General features: G+C 42.1%; 2 protein-coding genes across 5 annotated transcripts; one reads left to right on the top strand and one right to left on the bottom strand.

The window, feature by feature from the left end:
- The first annotated feature begins 1,024 nt into the window (after positions 1–1,024).
- LOC125707871 (tumor necrosis factor alpha-induced protein 2-like) lies at positions 1,025–8,094 on the top strand. Of its 2 annotated transcripts, none has more exons than XM_048975253.1 (12): positions 1,025–1,112; positions 3,583–3,747; positions 3,916–4,555; positions 4,803–4,917; positions 5,134–5,241; positions 5,384–5,478; positions 5,582–5,674; positions 5,861–5,987; positions 6,218–6,337; positions 6,561–6,716; positions 6,874–6,995; positions 7,517–8,094. In XM_048975253.1, the coding sequence occupies exons 1-12, from the start codon at positions 1,061–1,063 to the stop codon at positions 7,683–7,685; spliced, it is 1,962 nt and encodes a 653-aa protein (XP_048831210.1). In that variant the 5' UTR covers positions 1,025–1,060; the 3' UTR covers positions 7,686–8,094. The 2 variants fall into 2 exon arrangements, with proteins under 2 accessions (XP_048831210.1, XP_048831209.1); XM_048975252.1 differs by lacking the exon at positions 1,025–1,112 and adding an exon at positions 2,945–3,233.
- Positions 8,095–9,588: 1,494 nt separating this feature from the next.
- On the bottom strand, positions 9,589–14,978 carry si:dkey-196h17.9 (uncharacterized). 3 transcript variants are annotated; one of them, XM_048975574.1, is made up of 12 exons: positions 14,921–14,978; positions 14,486–14,606; positions 13,659–14,052; positions 12,906–13,020; positions 12,420–12,533; positions 12,233–12,333; positions 11,839–11,940; positions 11,633–11,756; positions 11,131–11,241; positions 10,763–10,969; positions 10,557–10,681; positions 9,589–10,428 (listed from the first exon to the last, which is right to left on the bottom strand). In XM_048975574.1, exons 1-12 carry the CDS (start codon positions 14,966–14,968, stop codon positions 10,281–10,283), a joined length of 1,710 nt encoding a protein of 569 aa, XP_048831531.1. In that variant the 5' UTR covers positions 14,969–14,978; the 3' UTR covers positions 9,589–10,280. The 3 variants fall into 3 exon arrangements, with proteins under 3 accessions (XP_048831531.1, XP_048831532.1, XP_048831533.1); XM_048975575.1 differs by having other exon boundaries at positions 10,557–10,678; XM_048975576.1 differs by having other exon boundaries at positions 14,486–14,639; positions 14,921–14,967.
- Positions 14,979–17,445: the final 2,467 nt, after the last annotated feature.

Below are 17,445 nucleotides of genomic sequence, written 5' to 3'. Positions count from 1 at the left end.
GGGGGGCCAGCCCATCGCAGGGCACACTCACACACCATTCACTCTCACATGCATTCCTACGGGCAATTTAGCAAGTCCAATTAGACTCAGCATGTTTTTAGACTGTGGGGGGAAACCGGAGTACCCGGAGGAAACCCCACGACGACATGGGGAGAACATGCAAACTCTACACACACGTGACCCAGGCGGAGATTCGAACCCTGATCCCAGAGGTGTGAGGCAACAGTGCTAACCACTGCACCACCATGCCGCCCCCTAACACTATTCATATTTTTTATTATTTTTATGCTTTTTTCCCCACACACTACCTCATCATCTCTGTATACATGCAGGTACTTTATACACACCCAGTACCACAATAAAGACAGCATATTTATAATTTATATTTAATTATTTTACTTTTTGTATTGTGTCACTTTGTACATGGTAACTACTGCTCTCTCCACTCTATACCCTTTATGTGGAGTTACCTGTCTTTCTTAAATTAGTTTTTTTCTATTCTATTTTCTATTTCCATTTCTATTGTCATTTGTTAACTGCACAAGCAGAGAAATCAATATAATGTGTCTGCAAAGCTTGAAAAAGATCCATCAAATCCTTTTGTTATCATCTCAAAGAGAAAGTGTCTGCAGCCGCTACTGCTGGCCCGGTCCCTGTCCTTCTTAAACAAACGCATTTTGCCCTAAACACACTGTTGACATCTGCAATCCAGAAACGATCAGATGTTTGCGAAGAAAACGATAACATTTGAATGCGGTTCATAATAACTGCTTCACTGTACTCGTACTACTCTGAGAGATCAACAGGGAGGAAACTTTCATTCTGTGTGACCACAACGCAGTGGAGTCCAAAATGTATCAATGGGACAACGCAGAGGACAGCAGTTCATATATATTACACAACAGGGTATAAAAGATCCCTGTAGCAGGGAAGCACACTCTCCTTTGGGGAAGCTAGCAGGCCCCTAAATGGTCACATGACCAGACTGAAATGGAAACCATTGGCTACATATACTGGTGCTTTTCAGGTCCGCTCTCAGTTCACTGTCTGTCGGTCAGTCATGAGGTTCTTTAAATGTTTTCGTCTGTTCTCCAAGCAGAGGAGGGGTCACGGTAGGTCTAAGTTTTCATGACAGATACATTGGTGTAGGAGTGACATACCAATAACTGGATGAGTCTATGGTACCAAAGGTGCTAATTTTGGATATAGAAGTCAAATGTTTAATTGGTGATTGTGCGTTGTGACAGTGTTCTCACATCACTCAGCTTTCTGGTAGAATCTCAAACCCTGGAAGGCTATTATTGAAATGTAATGAAAGTGGAAGTTCTTCATCAAAATGGGAAACGGAAAAGCTCTTATAAATGACAAAATACATGATTCCGGTGGTTCTAAATTGGCTGAATACCAAAGGGCATTAAATCAATATTTTCACCTGACTTCCAGTTCTGGATATTATGAAAATGCAACCATGTACAACATTCTGTTTTCACAGAAGGTAACCACACAGTATTCATGTAGGATATATAAGATAATCTTATATTTCATTTAATGACAGAACCCTGTCACCCTGCCGAGGGTTAAGTGGTCAGAAGAACTGAATGAAAGAACTGCTGAAATACAACTGAGAAAGTCGGGCATATTCAAATATAAGCTTTTTAATGGAATGCTGTGTAACTTTATTCGGTTAGGGTTAGGGTTAGGGAATTGTCGTAAACAGGCGTTCAGGGTTGCGGGGTTGAATATAATCTCTTGAGCCAGATAACTTGTTAGATTTAAGGTACCCCAGTTTAAATGGACTTTATCTTCATTCAGTTACATGTAGTCCAGACTACCTACATTTGACAGGATATCCGGCTAAACAAGTGATACAGACCCCTGGTTCGTGTGGCTGAGATTTATTTATTTGCCTTTTTTACTTGTTGGTTTGATTGATTGATTGATTGAGTGATTGATTGAGTGATTGATTGATTGATTGATTGAATGATCGATTGAATGATTGATTGATTCTCTCCATGCTTACGTTTCCTCTGAGTGCTTCCACTTCCTGCTGCAGTCCAAAGAGATACAGTTAGGATTAGGTAAACTGGCATCTCCAAATTGGCTATTGTGTGTACGTGGGGGGGGGGGGGTCAGATCAACATTACATTGTGGAGACTAAATGTCCCCAGAATGTGATATAAACCTGTTACTTTGACATTATGGGAACCATTTTTTCGGTCCACACAAAGGGAAATTCAATTTTATAAAAGTCTGTGACTGCAATCAACAAACTAAAAATTGTTTAGTTACTTACGGTTAAGGTTAGGACTGGATTGGGGTTAAGGTTGTCATTGATGGGATTAGGGTTTTTCCGATTTTCCCCATAGAAACAAAAGACATGAATACAGGTCTCTTTCTCTCTCTCTCTCTCTCTCTCTCTCTCTCTCTCTGTGTGTGTGTGTGTGTGTGTGTGTGTGTGTGTGTGTGTGTGTGTGTGTGTGTGTGTGTGTGTACACCATGCAATGGGATGCAGTTCAGGCTCTCACACAAAGACAGATAGAGGATAAATAGGGCTACATGGATTTTTGACTATTGACTAAAACTGTTTTTTCCCTAGAGCAGAGAAAAGATCATTCGATATACTTTAAAATACAGTACTTCGCATATTTTGTCAGTTGCTGCGTCTACTGTGGAAACTCCATAACATTTTAACATTAACAGTATGATCTAATTCTGGCGTCATTAGTTTAAAGCATTTAAAAATATAGCTTTAAATAACTGTAAACGCAAAACCGGCCAATAATATATTATTGTATACGTATTCAATTAATCCGGAGTTCCTTTCCAGCTTTTTAAATATTAACAGTAAAGTGATTAGATAGATAGATAGATAGATAGATAGATAGATAGATAGATAGATAGATAGATAGATAGATAGATAGATAGATAGATAGATAGATAGATAGATAGATAGATAGATAGATAGATAGATAGATAGATAGATAGATAGATAGATAGATAGATAGATAGACGTTAATCGTGAAAAATGAAACAATTCCGGTCGGGTAAGGAAGCAGGAAGAATCAGAAACGCGTCACAGCCAGGAAAAATTCCCCAGTTTCCACATCTCCACACCTCCCTACGATATCATCTCCATCCAGTCGCCTATTTAAACGCAGATTCCAGCGGAATCAGCTATAACACAAGCTCTTCCTACTGTAACTGCAATATCACAGGGTGCTATTTAGCTTTCGGTAAGTTATATTGATCATTTTCGTGACGGGTTGTGTATTGTGACTGTGATTCAGTTTACTGTATTGTTCCAAGAACTTCATTTTAAACAATCGTTTTAATCCTTATCGTTTATTACATTTTTTTTTATTACATAGTGGCAGAGTCAAATGTTAATATCTGGGCGTGTGTCATGTTAAGCCTTTTAGTTATTAGTGCAGTTTTGAATTTTTGACATCGGCAGATGTTTTAAAACGTAAAGCGAGCGTGCCTTTTTATTATAAATGTAAGTACGTCGTGGTAGTTTGCACTGCGATGTCTCGGCAAGCAAGCTGTCGTTTCGTCGACTGACTCCAGCATTTATTTCTTCAGACAATATGACTATTACAACCGGATCTCACCCTAATACACCAGTGAAAACTCGTGGGACATTTAGAATAAATTGGATGCCTCGTTTCTTAAAAAAGCACAGAAGGTCTGCTACATCTTCGAAACCTCCAGTCATCTCCGATCCTTCTATCACACTGGAAGAACTAGGTACCCCACCGTGTACCCAAAGATGTTCATTATCTGTTTATTGAATAAATTAATTTAAGGAGCCGTTGATTACATGCTTTTGTTGGTCTTATCCAACTAACTGCTATAACCTGAATTTGTGTATTGACAATTAATAACTAAAGCTTTGTAATGTGTTTCTCCCCATAGAGGTCTTGAATTTCCAGGAGTGTCTGAATCAGAAGCATTTCTCCAAAGCCGCCCAAACGCTGATTATCCAAGAAAACAGTCTGTTTGCACAGGGTGCAAACTCCACGCAAAAAGACAGGAACAACCTGGAGAGCGATTATAATACGCTCCTCAACCAAATATGGCTGGCGATCAGGGCAACTTTCGAGCCAAGCACAGGGCCAACAGAGATTCTGAAGGAGGCAGCGAAAGCCATCCAGCTGGAGGAGGAACAGGACAGGAAATGGAAGGATGCAGGGCTGTCTGAGGAAGGGGACATTCCAGTCTGGAGACCGCGGGGGTGCAGGACCACGCACGACAGCCTGCTCCAGCAGCTGGTGACGACGCGACTGGAAGACGCCGAGGATGTGAGCGGTGCTGAAAACCTCTCCTCGTCCCTGAAAAAGGAAATCTGCAGGAAGGGCAAACGCCTGAAGGACGATCTCCTCCAGGTCGTGCAGAAAGTGAAGCTCTGCTACCCAGAGGAATTCGACATATGCAACCTGTATGCCAAGCTGTACCATGACGCATTCGCAAAACAACTAAAATCCATCGCAGAGTTCGGGCTGGATACAGACGACTCAGTTTATCTCCTGAACTGGGTGAATGATTATTATCCTAGGTAAGTGGATTGTACACTTTATTGGAACTTTTCTGTCTATTTCCTGGTTCTCCGTAAGGAATACCCTCCTGTATGACAACCTGTTTCCAAGGGCTTAATCTGCTTGGGAGCCTTTCTGGTGATGCATATTGATGCTAACTGCCATGTACATTTCCAGTAAACACACGATTGCTGTCGCATGAACTAAACTAAGCATATGCTGAATTGCCATTTTCAGGCATGTTATAATTTTGCTCTTTTATTTCAGGGATGTACTGAAACACAACGAGCTGGAGTTGGACATTAACACTGAAGCACTTGGACCTCTGCTGCCTGAAGAGATGATCAACCCCCTGAAAGACCTGTATCTCACAAACAAAGAGGTAGTGAATCCTGGGTCTGTTAAGCACATGCGTCTTTAACACATTCCCTAATTAGGGTATATGGTCACTGCCTCAGAATGCATTTTATCCATCCATCTGTCTTCAATGATACTCTTTTGCTTATAGCAGTACTGCTTCTGTTATTCATAATTATGATCTTTATCAAGTGCGGCTTTGGCAAGACCACCGGGGTCATTGTGGTGTGGTTTGTTTCAGAGTACGATGCAGTCCTGGGGCCATAATGTCCTTGAGAAAGAGATGACAAACCCCCCCAATAAAATCGACGGCTACTACTCCACAGACATGGCCATCGATTACTTACAGGTATCAAAGCTCTTAGATTGCAGTGACCTCATTCCGGCGGTATGTAGATAAGACTGATGCAGTTCCAGACATTACAGCCTGGTTTGAATTCCCATTCAGCTCAGTGCCTTAACATACTGACAGTCTTCTCCTACCATGGCAGCTTTTTGACTCAGCAGTGAAGGATGCAACAATTATACTGGAAGACCCAGACAAAGTGAAGAAGATCGCGGCTCAGCTGAGGCCCTTTCTGACCAGGTACAACGTCAGATTTATCATGTGTTTCAGAGAGAGAAGCTCTCAGCTTCGTTCTACATCCACGACAGGGATGGAAGCCTTATGATTCCCCTCTTACTTTCAGCTACAAGAGGTTTCTGCAAGAAATGTTAAGAGAGAAACAGGGACAGGCTGCACCTAAAGTGAAGGCACACTTAGCCAGTCTGATCGAATTCAAGTAAGTTCATGGTCGCTGTACAAATACCTCAGAGAAAAACAGGAAATCTGACCACTTCTGAAACTTTTTAAATAGATAACCTGAATGTTTATGTTGAATACTGGAGTGTAAAAGGCTGCATGTCAAAGTTTGTTTTTCACAATGTAGCCATAATTTTGAGCCCCTCTGGTGTCTGTCTTTCCACAGGCAGTACATCGAGAACAACGGCAACCTTTTCACGACGGCCGTGAAGGACAGCTCCCTGTCCGTAGTGGCAGAGTTAATCGACGCAAGCAGCACATACCTCACCAGCATCGCACACAAAGCTCTCAAGGTACCATTACTTTAATGCTTATTAGCTGGGCAATTTACCACCAAAATACCTAGCAAACGTGCTAACGTATTAATTCCTTTACCGGACACTTAATAAGTATGGTGCACTTAGTTTAGAAACTCGGAGCCATGACTAATTTAAAGTTTGTAAATGTCAGTTCCGCTTCTGCGATGCGTGATCGAAGTTCACATTTAGGCCGAGGCAATCATTTCTCTTTTCACTCTCCTCAGCCGAAGTACAGCAAACTGGGGACTGAAGACTGGTTTTCTGGGAAATACATAGAAGTGCTGGATGAGATTGAGAAGCAAATTAAAAACTTAAAGAAGAACCTGCGTATGGAATGCTACGAGGTACAGCAGTGTGCATTATTCTGCAGATGGGACGGATCTGGGATATTTGTAACAATCACCAGCTCTTACAAATAGCTGCAAAGCATAACAGCACAAGGGCTCCAATCCGTACAGGGCTTTTTCTTATTAAATTTAATTAAACTACTTCTGTAAGTTGTAACACTTACATCTGTAGTCCTTCTGTAATGTGACTTATTTTATATGGGTTTCTGCATGTGTACAGGTGCTGTTTGGCCATATGCACAGACAGGTGCTGGTAGAGTACGTCAGGAGGTTGTTCAAGAAGAAGGTGAAGCTATCAGACAGGGTCCAGCAGGAGTCGGCGGCGGCCTTGGTGTGCGCAGACAGCAGCAGGCTGGCGGAGCTGTTCACTGAGGCGGTAAGACCGTGTCACGCTTACGTCTCTCATGGGGGCTATGGCAGTGAGTAACATGCATGTGATGGGGAGGAACTTTTAATTTCATTAAATAGAGTTTTTACTTCACCTGGACGGAACTTTCGTGGACGAATTTATAATCCCTCGTGTTTAAACGCAGGGCTCAAGGGAGGACTGGCTGCAAAACCTCCTTCCGAAAATTGCAGACGTGCTTCGAACACAGGACCTGCCTTTCATCCAGCTGGAGGTGGCCGTCTTAGCCCGGGACTACCCTGACCTCAGGTGAGACTAAACCCCCCCCCCCCCCACCCCCACTGCAACATAGCACCAAGATCAGCTAAACCCATCACAAGTATGACGCTATAACTATCCAAGAAGAGGAGTTGCTGTGCTACAGGACTATGAAAAATCCACCAGTTCTGGAAGCAGCATACTAATCCAGGCTCACAGAATGACTAACTAACCCAGAGGTGGAAATTTCAGGTCTGGAAAGTACAAATCCAGACCAAGACATTGTTCCAACCAACTTGAGTATAAAGAGTCCGTGACATAGTACTTAACTGGTTGCTTGGAACAAAATCTTGGTCTGAATTTGTACTTCCTGGACCCAGACTTTCCACCTCTGAACTAGCCACATGTCTTTAGTTCCCATTAAAAAAAAAAATAAACTGACACAGCGCCACCTTTAGGGTGCTCATAGAACTACCGTGGCCATTACCACCACATCACATTTACTCATATCTACCAATGATGTACTTACACAAAACATGTCCTCTCACTAATCAACCCCACCTCCCTCACAGTTCGCGCCACATTGGAGCCCTGCTGAACCTTAAACACAACCTCTCCAGTGAAGACATCTCCAAGATCAAGCAGAGTGTGAAGCAAACGAAGCTGTGTGTCACACGCAGTGAAAATTGCCAGCCTTTCTTCTCCATGGTGGTAAAGTGGCAACGCTTGGCCTTGATTTAACCTCCAGATATTTTACTTGTCTGGTGATCAGCGTGTAACGTAAAGTGTCTCATTGCTGTATTGAAAGTTGGATCTGTGATTCATTGTTACACATTTCATAGCTTTTTGTGGAACGAAGTGTAACAGTATATAAATGTAAAAAGCCAAGCTTTTTCAGTTCTTGATGTATTGTCATCATCACTAGGGAACGTGTAATGTAAACACAGGGTGTTATAAGAGTTTCTGTTTTCCATAAACTTGACATATTACTCAACAGTGCTAAACAAACATCCCATGCTATGTCAAAGAATTCTGTGTCTTCAGAATTTTTTTTGTTTCTTTTGTGTAGTATTTTAAGCTTTAGTCTTTTTTTCGCTTTTTTAACTGAATGTTTGTATTGGAATACTTCAATAAAAAGGTGTATTTGTGATGCTGCTTTTCCCTTTTCTTCTTGCTCTCTACGAAGTGCTGAAAAACTGTGTCAATATCAGGACAGCAGTGCTTGAAAGACTTGGTACCCCTTTGGTTTCAGGCCATGCGACGCCTGTTTACACAACGTAACGTAATGGCACAGTGACACATCCTTTGTGAACATCTCTGTGCTTTGTATGTGTGTGTGTGTGTGTGTGTGAGTCAAGTGATGGCCCTGGTTTACCGTACCCACTCATCCCCAATCCCAGTCCCCGATTTTTATTCCAAGACTGACCAAGTCACCCACCCCCTACCTAAGCTAAATACAGCTTTTACCCACTCATACATATATTTACTGGATCGGGGTTTGATTGCACTCTCAGGACAACAGAATGAATTTTTGCTATTAAATACTTGATCCTTGATCTGTCTGCGTGCATCTGCTCAGGAAGATTTATGTACCCGAGAGCCAACCTGGCAGCAGACCTTCATGCCAGGGCAAAGTGGGGGTGGGCAGCCAAAGATTATAAACCCAGGTGACATGACAGATTATTCTATAACAAACCGGAGGACCTGGAGAGGCCTAAGATGTGTCTTCTTCAAGCAAAACTGGGTTTGTCGTAAAAGCAACGAGAAAAACTGTGAGAGCAGATGTCACTGAAACCTACCAGCTGTGCCTGAAACAGCCTACAGGCCAAAGCTTTAGCATTGTGGAGCCAGACAGGAGGCCACTGTCCCAGCTGAAATTAACTCATTTTAAAATACTAGAGACTCACAATGCCAGAGACCTATACCTCAAATTCTCAAAGACTAGAAGGCACCATGGTGAGAGGTTCAGACATTATGTCTGTATGTGGAAATCCCTGGCAACCCATATCAGTACTAAGATAAGCAAGAGTTTACGGGATTTCCTGTTTAATTTACCGTTGAGTTAAAATAATATAAATAATTGATACTGGAACAGTAATATCACAACAGCTTCCTGGCATACAGAGTAAAAAGGCTGTTGTCCAAGAAAAACACAACTTACTGCCAGTAAAAGTGTCAAACTAAACAATTATTACCTGCAGCTTTTGCTCCTATAAGTCCCTTGGGAAGAACATCTGATTCAGCCTTTTCAATCACAGGAAGGAATTTAACTGAGGATTCCTCTCCAGTCCAGGATTTCACACAAGGAAGCGGTAGTTCAGCAATTAAGGGAAGTAGATTTTTGTTTCTTATGGAAATAATATATTTTTAATTGTTACAATGTAGAAATATTCATTCATTTCCCATATCCACTAGTCCAATGGAGCCCATCCTGGAAGCTATAGGTGCAAAGCAGGGAACATCTAAGCATCTGGATGGATGTACACATAAATGAAATTTGAAAAGCACACAAGTTTTTCGGTGCACAACAGACAAAGCTTATATTCTCCAGGCTATCAAAGCAAATTATACTCAGTAACAAAGAAATCAACTTACACAATTATGACCAGTACAATACCTACAGAACTGACTGCCAACCCAAAACCGTTTTCCCACAGCTTTCTGTCCTTTATTTCCCCCTGGTGGACAAAGACCGCACTGCATATAGTGAAATAACTTACAGTTTTTCGCGGCATCAGTTAACGCATTGATAATCCTTTTACAGTCATAAATATAGTTTGTCTGTAACATTTGTTGTCATATATTTTTATGCCATTATTTAAAGCAGAACTTATGCAATTTCATGGTTTTTCCTGCATATGCCCAGACTTAAACGTCTGCTAAACAGAAGTTAACGTAAATATGCTATCCTGCGATTCTTGCGATACCTTTGAAACCATGGATACGACTGTAACCACTTCCAATAAAAAAAATCGTCATATCGCCCATCACTACGTCAAGGAAATATTGTTATATTTGGACCTGATGTATGCAAACACAAAAATGTATGTAGTCTTAAATTGATGAATGTGTGTATCAACAGCAACCCTGTGCCTAGTTTCATCCTCTCTATCAAAACGAACCAATCCGAAGTCTTCTTACAATAATATTTACATTAAAAATGCTTGGCATTTTTTGCTCCCACAATACATTCCTGTTGGGCAAATACACAGTTGATGACAAAACATTTAGCCTCTTGACCAACACTTCTTGCTGAGAGCGGTTCTCTTTTTTCACGGGGTGTTTTCCTTCATTTGTTGCCTTTAAGATGACAGAAGATGGACACAGACAACTATCTCAACAGCAGCAGATGAACCTAGATCGATCCTTGGATTCTGACGAGCCATGGGCGTGGTGTTCATCTCCGCTGGTCTTCATCACCTGTTTTACCTGCTGCTTTGACAGCCCTCCTTTCCAGTGCAACAGGGCACGCAGCTGCTTCGGACTGTAATGCAGGCGAATATAGACATGTTGGTACAGACTAACTGCAGGTCAGAAGCACATGGAAAAGAAAGACTCACTACAATAAAAGGCAGGGAAGAGCAGCATGCATCCAGACTTCCCCACACGCACCTCAATTCATTCAGCTTCTCATGGCCTGTTACTTTCAAGGCTTCCACATCAGTCAGCTGCAGGACATCAGCCACCTTCAACAGCATCTGGTTCCTCTGGGTCACACTGGGTTCCTCTGGGTTCTGCTAGACATACCCCATGAATTAGAACACCTGAAGAGGTCACGGAGGTGGCAGGGGAGTTAAAGATATTTGAAATTTCCTCACCTGGTCCACGTTGTGTCCGTCACACTGTTTGCTGCCCTGCTGAGTTATCTTTGAGAGCTGTGAGAAAGTGCTGCTCAAACATATTGCATCTGCTCTCACTCTCGCCCCGATATCATCCCACTGTCTTTCCAGGGCCTTGCGGTTGCTAAGCAACAGGCAATCAAAGTACAGGGAAGAGATGCGAAAGTGGGCGACATCTACAAGTTCCTGTAGCAAGAGGAAACGTGAGATGTGATGCCATTGGGTGCAGCCAACCTCAAAGGGACATTCCAGCATCGATTTCTGTAAAGTACCCAGCTGATGACAAACAGTCACGAAGGGGACACTACACGTCCACTGGGTTTCTTGTTCTACCCTGCGTCTCTTACCTTGTGTGCCTCCTTCCCCTTTAACGGAAGGCTTTCAAAGTGTGGCCCAACCTGCCACATCACTTCCTCCATGCTAATATCTCGCCCTTTGAAATACATCTTGAAGGAGGTCTGAAAGGACACGTTAAGAATAACAGACATGGTCCATAAGCACAGTAAAAAAATACAAGCCTACCGATGCTTTGATGTTAGACGGGGGGCGTGTGGACACCCTGGACCAGGGAGATATCAGGCGACAAGAACTGCATTTAATGCATTACTACCAATCAGGAGCTTGCATTTTTCTTTTGCCCCCCCAAGAAACACATCCATACACCACTATCCAGGGTGGCAGCCCTTATGGGCCATTCTTTGTCTCCCCATGGCTTGTTAAACCTCTTTCTACTTCTGTACCTATTCGCTCTTTCAAACCCCATGTTACAAATTTACATTCCCCATCCTGGCCAAAACAATGGTTACACTTGTCCTATGTCCGTGGGGGCATCCAGAAAAGCAGCCAGACCCGTGTTAAGTGCAGGGGTTTCTCCAGGAGCAGCTCCAGGGCCATCGTCTGCATGTTTTCCAAGAGTGTGATGGCCTGGACAAGAGAGTCGGCTCTTCCCCTTGCCATTGTTTGTACTAACTTCCTAAAACAGGAAGTTAATGTTAGAACTGTCGGGCTTATTCATAATACGCATGCAAGATTTTCCATCTTTCCAAGAGCCTCACTTGAAAGTCATGCAGGTATTGAATGTCCGGAACTGGTGTCTGCGACTGGATTCGTCTGGTTTTTGTTCTTGTTTTAGATGTCCTGTTTCGCTTTTCACATATCTACAAGGGGATTCAGACACATCCAAGTTATGATGATATTTGAACTATCATGTGACTTCATCCACCTTCCAATCACTTATCCAGTATGGTGAGCCTATTGCAGCCAGCCTATAACGTAAGACTGGGGAACACCCTGATAGAATGTCAATCTCTACTGTACTGTAACCAAAAAAACCCGACATCACATCACTGCAGTGTCATCATATGCAGTTGCCATCACTGAAACAAATGGTTGCATGCAGGAAGAAACTTTATGGTTTAAAGAAATATATATAACATCAGCTATACTCACCTCCTTATGAAGTGCAACAGCTCATGATAGCAAATCTCTTGAACCCTTTCCATTAAGCACTGGCTCACCTTCTCTGCCTGCTGGATACGACCTACAAGGAGCTGAACCAGAATCTGGACATGAAGGGGACATACAATTTGCCGACGCAGCAGAACAAAGCTTTTCTTCAGCTGTCGGAGTACAGTACCTGCTCAACATCCAACTGCAGCCAGATAAAATCTTCCTCGGTCCTCAGATCACTGGAGCACCGCCACTCCTCTTCATACCGAAGAATCCTCGCCAGGAGCTCAGGAATGTCCTTCTAGGGGTGATTGCAGAATAGCCTGTTCACTCAGGTCACTGTCTTACTAAGTCCGAAACCTCTTCAGATATTATGCAATGCAATGCAATTTTATTTATGTAGCGCATTATCACAACATTACATTGTCTCAATGCGCTTTACATTTCTGCCACGTAAAGACCCCCCAGTGAGTAAGCCAAAGGCAATTAATTACTATTAATATTGGTTGGGATATATTACTAAGGAAATTTACATTAGTGCTTTGCTTGCGTATAGAGTAGCAGAACTACTTCTGGGTAGATGTCATGTCAAAAATATCACACAGGAATGCTGCAGCTAGCCAATAGATGCGTTATGCGTAAACAGAAAGTGACATCACTGACGGTAGGTTACCGTGGCAGATTCCAAGTATTTCATTTGTGCACTCTGCAGCCAGTCTGCGACAACCACCGGGTCAACTGCTTTGGAGGTCTGATTTGCCGTATTAAGATACCCCATCGATGCATCACTGCAGAACCACAAATTATGGGGGTATTTCAGAAGTTGGCCAAGAGGCCCATAAAATCCTATAAACTGAACACACCAGAAAGCATATATTCTTTTAATAGCAAACACAGGCTAAATATTGTTGACAATTTGTAAGAAGAATCAAAGGCAACAAGCTTGAATTAGACCACAGGGTTGACAAAGGAACCATATATTTCTTAATTCATTAGGAAACATGCAGAAAATGGAAAATGATGCAAATCTTCCAATGTGGATTCCATATAAGGAAAACTTCATTGGCATTGTATGCAAATACTCCATATAGACTGCAAAGTATCTCTACATATTATCTTTTAATCAATGGTGCAAAACACTGCACCCAAAAGGCTGATTAGTGTCTGACTTCCAGCCTGTCCAGACTCTCAATTATTACTGCTATAATCACTATCATACTATACTTAATCAAACTTTTTCAGATGTCTGTACTTTTTTATGGCTCCTGGTAGCAAGGAAAATAAGCAGGCTGGACTACATCTCTCTAAAAAAGGCAAGTAAATAATGCTAAGGACAAATATGTGCTTTGCAATTATTAATAAGGCAGTAGCTGTGATGTTGTGACGTTTAAAAACTTCAGTCCCGTGACACGCAGATCCCCCTTACCTTAGGTACACCTTGGCTACGTTCTGGATCAGCAGTAGAGGTTCCTGTGCAGACTCACACTGCAAGGTGTGATTCAGCTGTACAAACACGTAGCAATGAAGGGCGTCCACCACTGCATCCTGAACGCAGGCCACTCCAGGACCTGGGTTCTGCCGCTGAAGCTCACCAAGCACCCCACCCAGAACCATCCTCAGATGTTTTTCCAAGCAGACTTTACTCTGCATGTGACCAAAATCGACCCCCCGCTGCGATAGACTGTCCATTACCACTTGCTTCACCACCGCTGTCAAATCCTTGGCGGGCCGGCTCTCTGGAATGCTGGGGTTTCCCTGCAGTGTCACACTGCTGAGCACATCCTGGGCCAGCTTCTGTCCCAGTTCCACCCAGATGTCCCCTGTAGTCATGATTGGCACATCAGTTGTAAGAGTTAAATACGGGAATAAGTGGGCAGAATTGTGTCCTAATTCCGAAAGTTCCCGGAATCCTTGTCCCTTCTGTTAAGGGACAGATCCAGATCGTGCGTCATGTAACTCTTTTTCATAAATCTCCCACCATTAAGCTCAACTTGTTTTCATTACCTGCTAGCTGAATGTAAAAGAAGTTTAATCCTATCTCGGATCAGCACGAGCAAAATGCCGAAGATTATTACTGAATTACGTGAACGCAAAATCATTTACAATGTTCAAAAACAATGTGTTTCTACACCTTTAAAGTTTCATATTTTCAGCTCATGGATTTCCTATTTGATACAGAAACTAAGAATTGTTGTCATGGGCACACTTCTTCAAGGACTGAGTCATTTTCTAGCCAACAGAAGCGTCACTCACCATCTGTAACATTAGCCTCCAACAAAGGTTGCCTGTCCTCTTTTCTCTGAGGCTTGCTCTTTTTCCCATGTCGCTCTCCCCTCTTCATGATCAGCTTCGGCAAACTGAGCTTTGTTTCCATCTGAGTTGTTGAAAGCCAATTAAACTGGGATTGCTAAGTTAGGATATTAATCAGAAAGGTTTGATCAAACCATCAAGCACTGAGACTGATCATAAATAAGCATAACTTCTGGCCTCAATTAATCAGTCATGTAGGCAATAACATACTTTAATGCTAAAAAACACCCTGTTCAATCGGTCCACTGTTTATGGGGCAACTAAAATCAATACAGTCATAGCAAATGGACTCAATTCCCCAAGCGATGCAAGCAGCCAGGACACTGGAGAAAGCATGCAGTGGTTAGCCCAGAACACAGAGCATTTCAAAGTACTTACTTGATCTTTCCAAAGCCTCTGAATGACTGACCTGCTGTGAGTGAACATTCATTTTATCACCACCATTAGGGACTTTCCCACTAAGAATAGAAAGTAGGAAAGTGATATCTGAGACTCCACCATAACTGGGGAATCCCACCAAAGGTAATTTATTCAAAATCATTTCCATGGGGATTATTAAAGTATGCATGCATGTATGTATGTATGTATGTATATGTGTGTATGTATGTATGTACAGTGAGGGAAATACGTATTTGACCTCTTGCTAAATTTTTAGGTCGACCCATTAATAAAGACATGAGAAGTCTGTAATTCCACTGGTGTGTTTATTTCAACAGGAAAAGATAGATTATTAACAAAACAAGCAAAAAACATCATTATGTAACAGTCACAAACCAATTTGTCATTTATATAGGGAAATAAGTATTTGATCCCCTACAAGCCAGCAAGAAATTAGGTCAAGTACATGTGCACTAACACAACACAAGTAGTACTTAATGAAGTATTAACAGATACCAAGCCATGATTGTCATTTAATGGCACTAATTTGTTAAATAGTATTCTTGAGTCACTAATCTGTCTACGTCTTCAACCTTATCACTCTGGGAAATACCAAAGAGACGTCTAAGGACATCGGAGAAAAGATCGTTGACCTTCACAAAGGTGGAATTGGCTGCATTACCATCAGCAAACAACCTGGTGAGGAAGTGACAACTGTTGGTGGAATTAGTCGCAAATGGAAGAAAGACAAAATAACTGTCAATCTCCCTCGGTCTGGGGCTCCAAGGAAGATTTTATCTCATGCAGCATCACTGATCTTAAGAATGGTGAGGGCTAACCTCAGATATACATGGGAGGAGCTCGTTAATGATCCCAAAGCAGCAGGGACCACAGTCACCAAGAAAACCATCGGTAAGACATCCTGCCATTACGGTTTGAAATCCTGCAGTGCTCGCAAAGTACTCCTGCTCAAGAGGGCCCATGTTCAGGCCCGTCTAAAGTATGCCAGTGAACACCTGAGTAATTCCAATGATGCTTGAAAGAATGTTATGTGGTCAGATGAGACCAAACTTGAGCTGTTTGGCATCAACTCTACTCGCTGTGTTTGGAGGAAAAAGAATGCTGACTAGGAACACCATGCCTACTGTCAAACACGGAGGGGGAAGCATTATGCTTTGGGGGTGTTTTTCTGCCAAAGGTATAGGACGGCTGCACCTCATCGAAGGAAAGATGGACGGGGCCATGTACTGTAAAATCTTGGATGAGAACCTCCTCCCTTCAGCCACCCCTTCAGTGGGTGGGTCTTCCAGTAAGACAACCACCCAAGGCATACGGATAAGGCAGCAAAGAAGTGATTCTAGAAGAAGCACATTATGGTCATGGGGGCCATAGCCAGTCTCTGGACTTTAATCCCATAGAAAATCTATGGAGGGAATTCAAGCTTCATCTATCCAAGTGACAGCATAAAAACCTTAGAAATTTGAAGGAGGTCTGCAAAGAGGAGTGGATGAAGATTCCTGATGATCTGGTGACCAACTACAAGAAACGTCAGACAGCTGTGCTTGCAAACAATGGTTATTCCACCAAGTACTAAAGTATGTGTTCTAAGGGATCAAATACTTATTTCCCTAGATAAATGACAAATTGGTTTGCAACTGTTACATAATGATTTTTACTTGCTTGTTTTGTTAATAATCTATTTTTTGCTGTTAAATAAACATACCAGTGAAATTAGACTTCTCAGTTCTTTATTAATTGGTCAACTTAAGAATTCAGCAAGGGGTCAAATACTTATTTCCCTCACTGCATGAATGTATGTATATGTGTGTGTATATATGTATATGTATGTATGTATGTATATGTATGTATGTATGTGTGTACGTATGTGTGTGTATGTATGTATGTGTACATGCAACTATCTATCTATCTATCTATCTATCTATCTATCTATCTATCTAATCTATCTATCTATCTATCTATCTATCTATCTATCTATCTATCTATCTATCTATCTATCTATCTATCTATCTATCTAATCACATATCGGAAGTGTGGCTTACCCACACCTGTACCAATGTTGAGTGCTTGAACAATAGCATGCACTACACTAATAAATTCAAATAAATATTTAAATAAATGAACCCAAATCACTACCTATGCCCTCAGAACATTTTTGTGCAAGTAAAACTCCCACAAGCTGTTTGTTTCAATAAAGGCATCTGCAAAATTAAATATTGTGGGATCAAAGAAGCACCACAGTAGTAATTGCCCCTCTAATTACCCATCACTTTCCTTGTAATTAGTCCTGCTTAAAGTATACTAAATGGATAAGGGGAGTCGTTGTGTTAGACGGCCGTTGATTTGGGCTTCATTGTTTGTGTACCAGTGACTCACTGCCTCCCCTCCAGCTGGAATCCAGAGCCTCTTTTGCCATGTGATCTCCAGTAAGAGCCCACAGATCCCTTCATCACATCCCCTCCTGGTCTGACAGTGGGACTTCACTTTGCATGGACACATTTCTTTTG

This window comes from Brienomyrus brachyistius, chromosome 14 (assembly GCF_023856365.1).
Source record: "Brienomyrus brachyistius isolate T26 chromosome 14, BBRACH_0.4, whole genome shotgun sequence".
NCBI lineage: Eukaryota > Metazoa > Chordata > Actinopteri > Osteoglossiformes > Mormyridae > Brienomyrus > Brienomyrus brachyistius.
Note: the sequence above shows the minus strand (reverse complement) of the source record. Positions and strands in the feature narration are given on the sequence as shown.

Excerpts from the sequence above, each read along its gene's own strand:
- LOC125707871 (XM_048975252.1), top strand. The coding sequence starts at position 3,026 with ATGAAACAATTCCGGTCGGGTAAGGAAGCAGGAAGAATCAGAAACGCG. Across the intron at positions 3,748-3,915 it reads TATCACACTGGAAGAACTAG|AGGTCTTGAATTTCCAGGAG; the intron begins GTACCCCACCGT and ends TTCTCCCCATAG. Across the intron at positions 4,918-5,133 it reads TGTATCTCACAAACAAAGAG|AGTACGATGCAGTCCTGGGG; the intron begins GTAGTGAATCCT and ends GGTTTGTTTCAG.
- si:dkey-196h17.9 (XM_048975574.1), bottom strand. The coding sequence starts at position 14,968 with ATGTTCACTCACAGCAGGTCAGTCATTCAGAGGCTTTGGAAAGATCAA. Across the intron at positions 12,334-12,419 it reads TGCAGTTGGATGTTGAGCAG|CTCCTTGTAGGTCGTATCCA; the intron begins GTACTGTACTCC and ends ATTCTGGTTCAG. Across the intron at positions 11,242-11,632 it reads AACCCCTGCACTTAACACGG|ACCTCCTTCAAGATGTATTT; the intron begins GTCTGGCTGCTT and ends GTGTCCTTTCAG.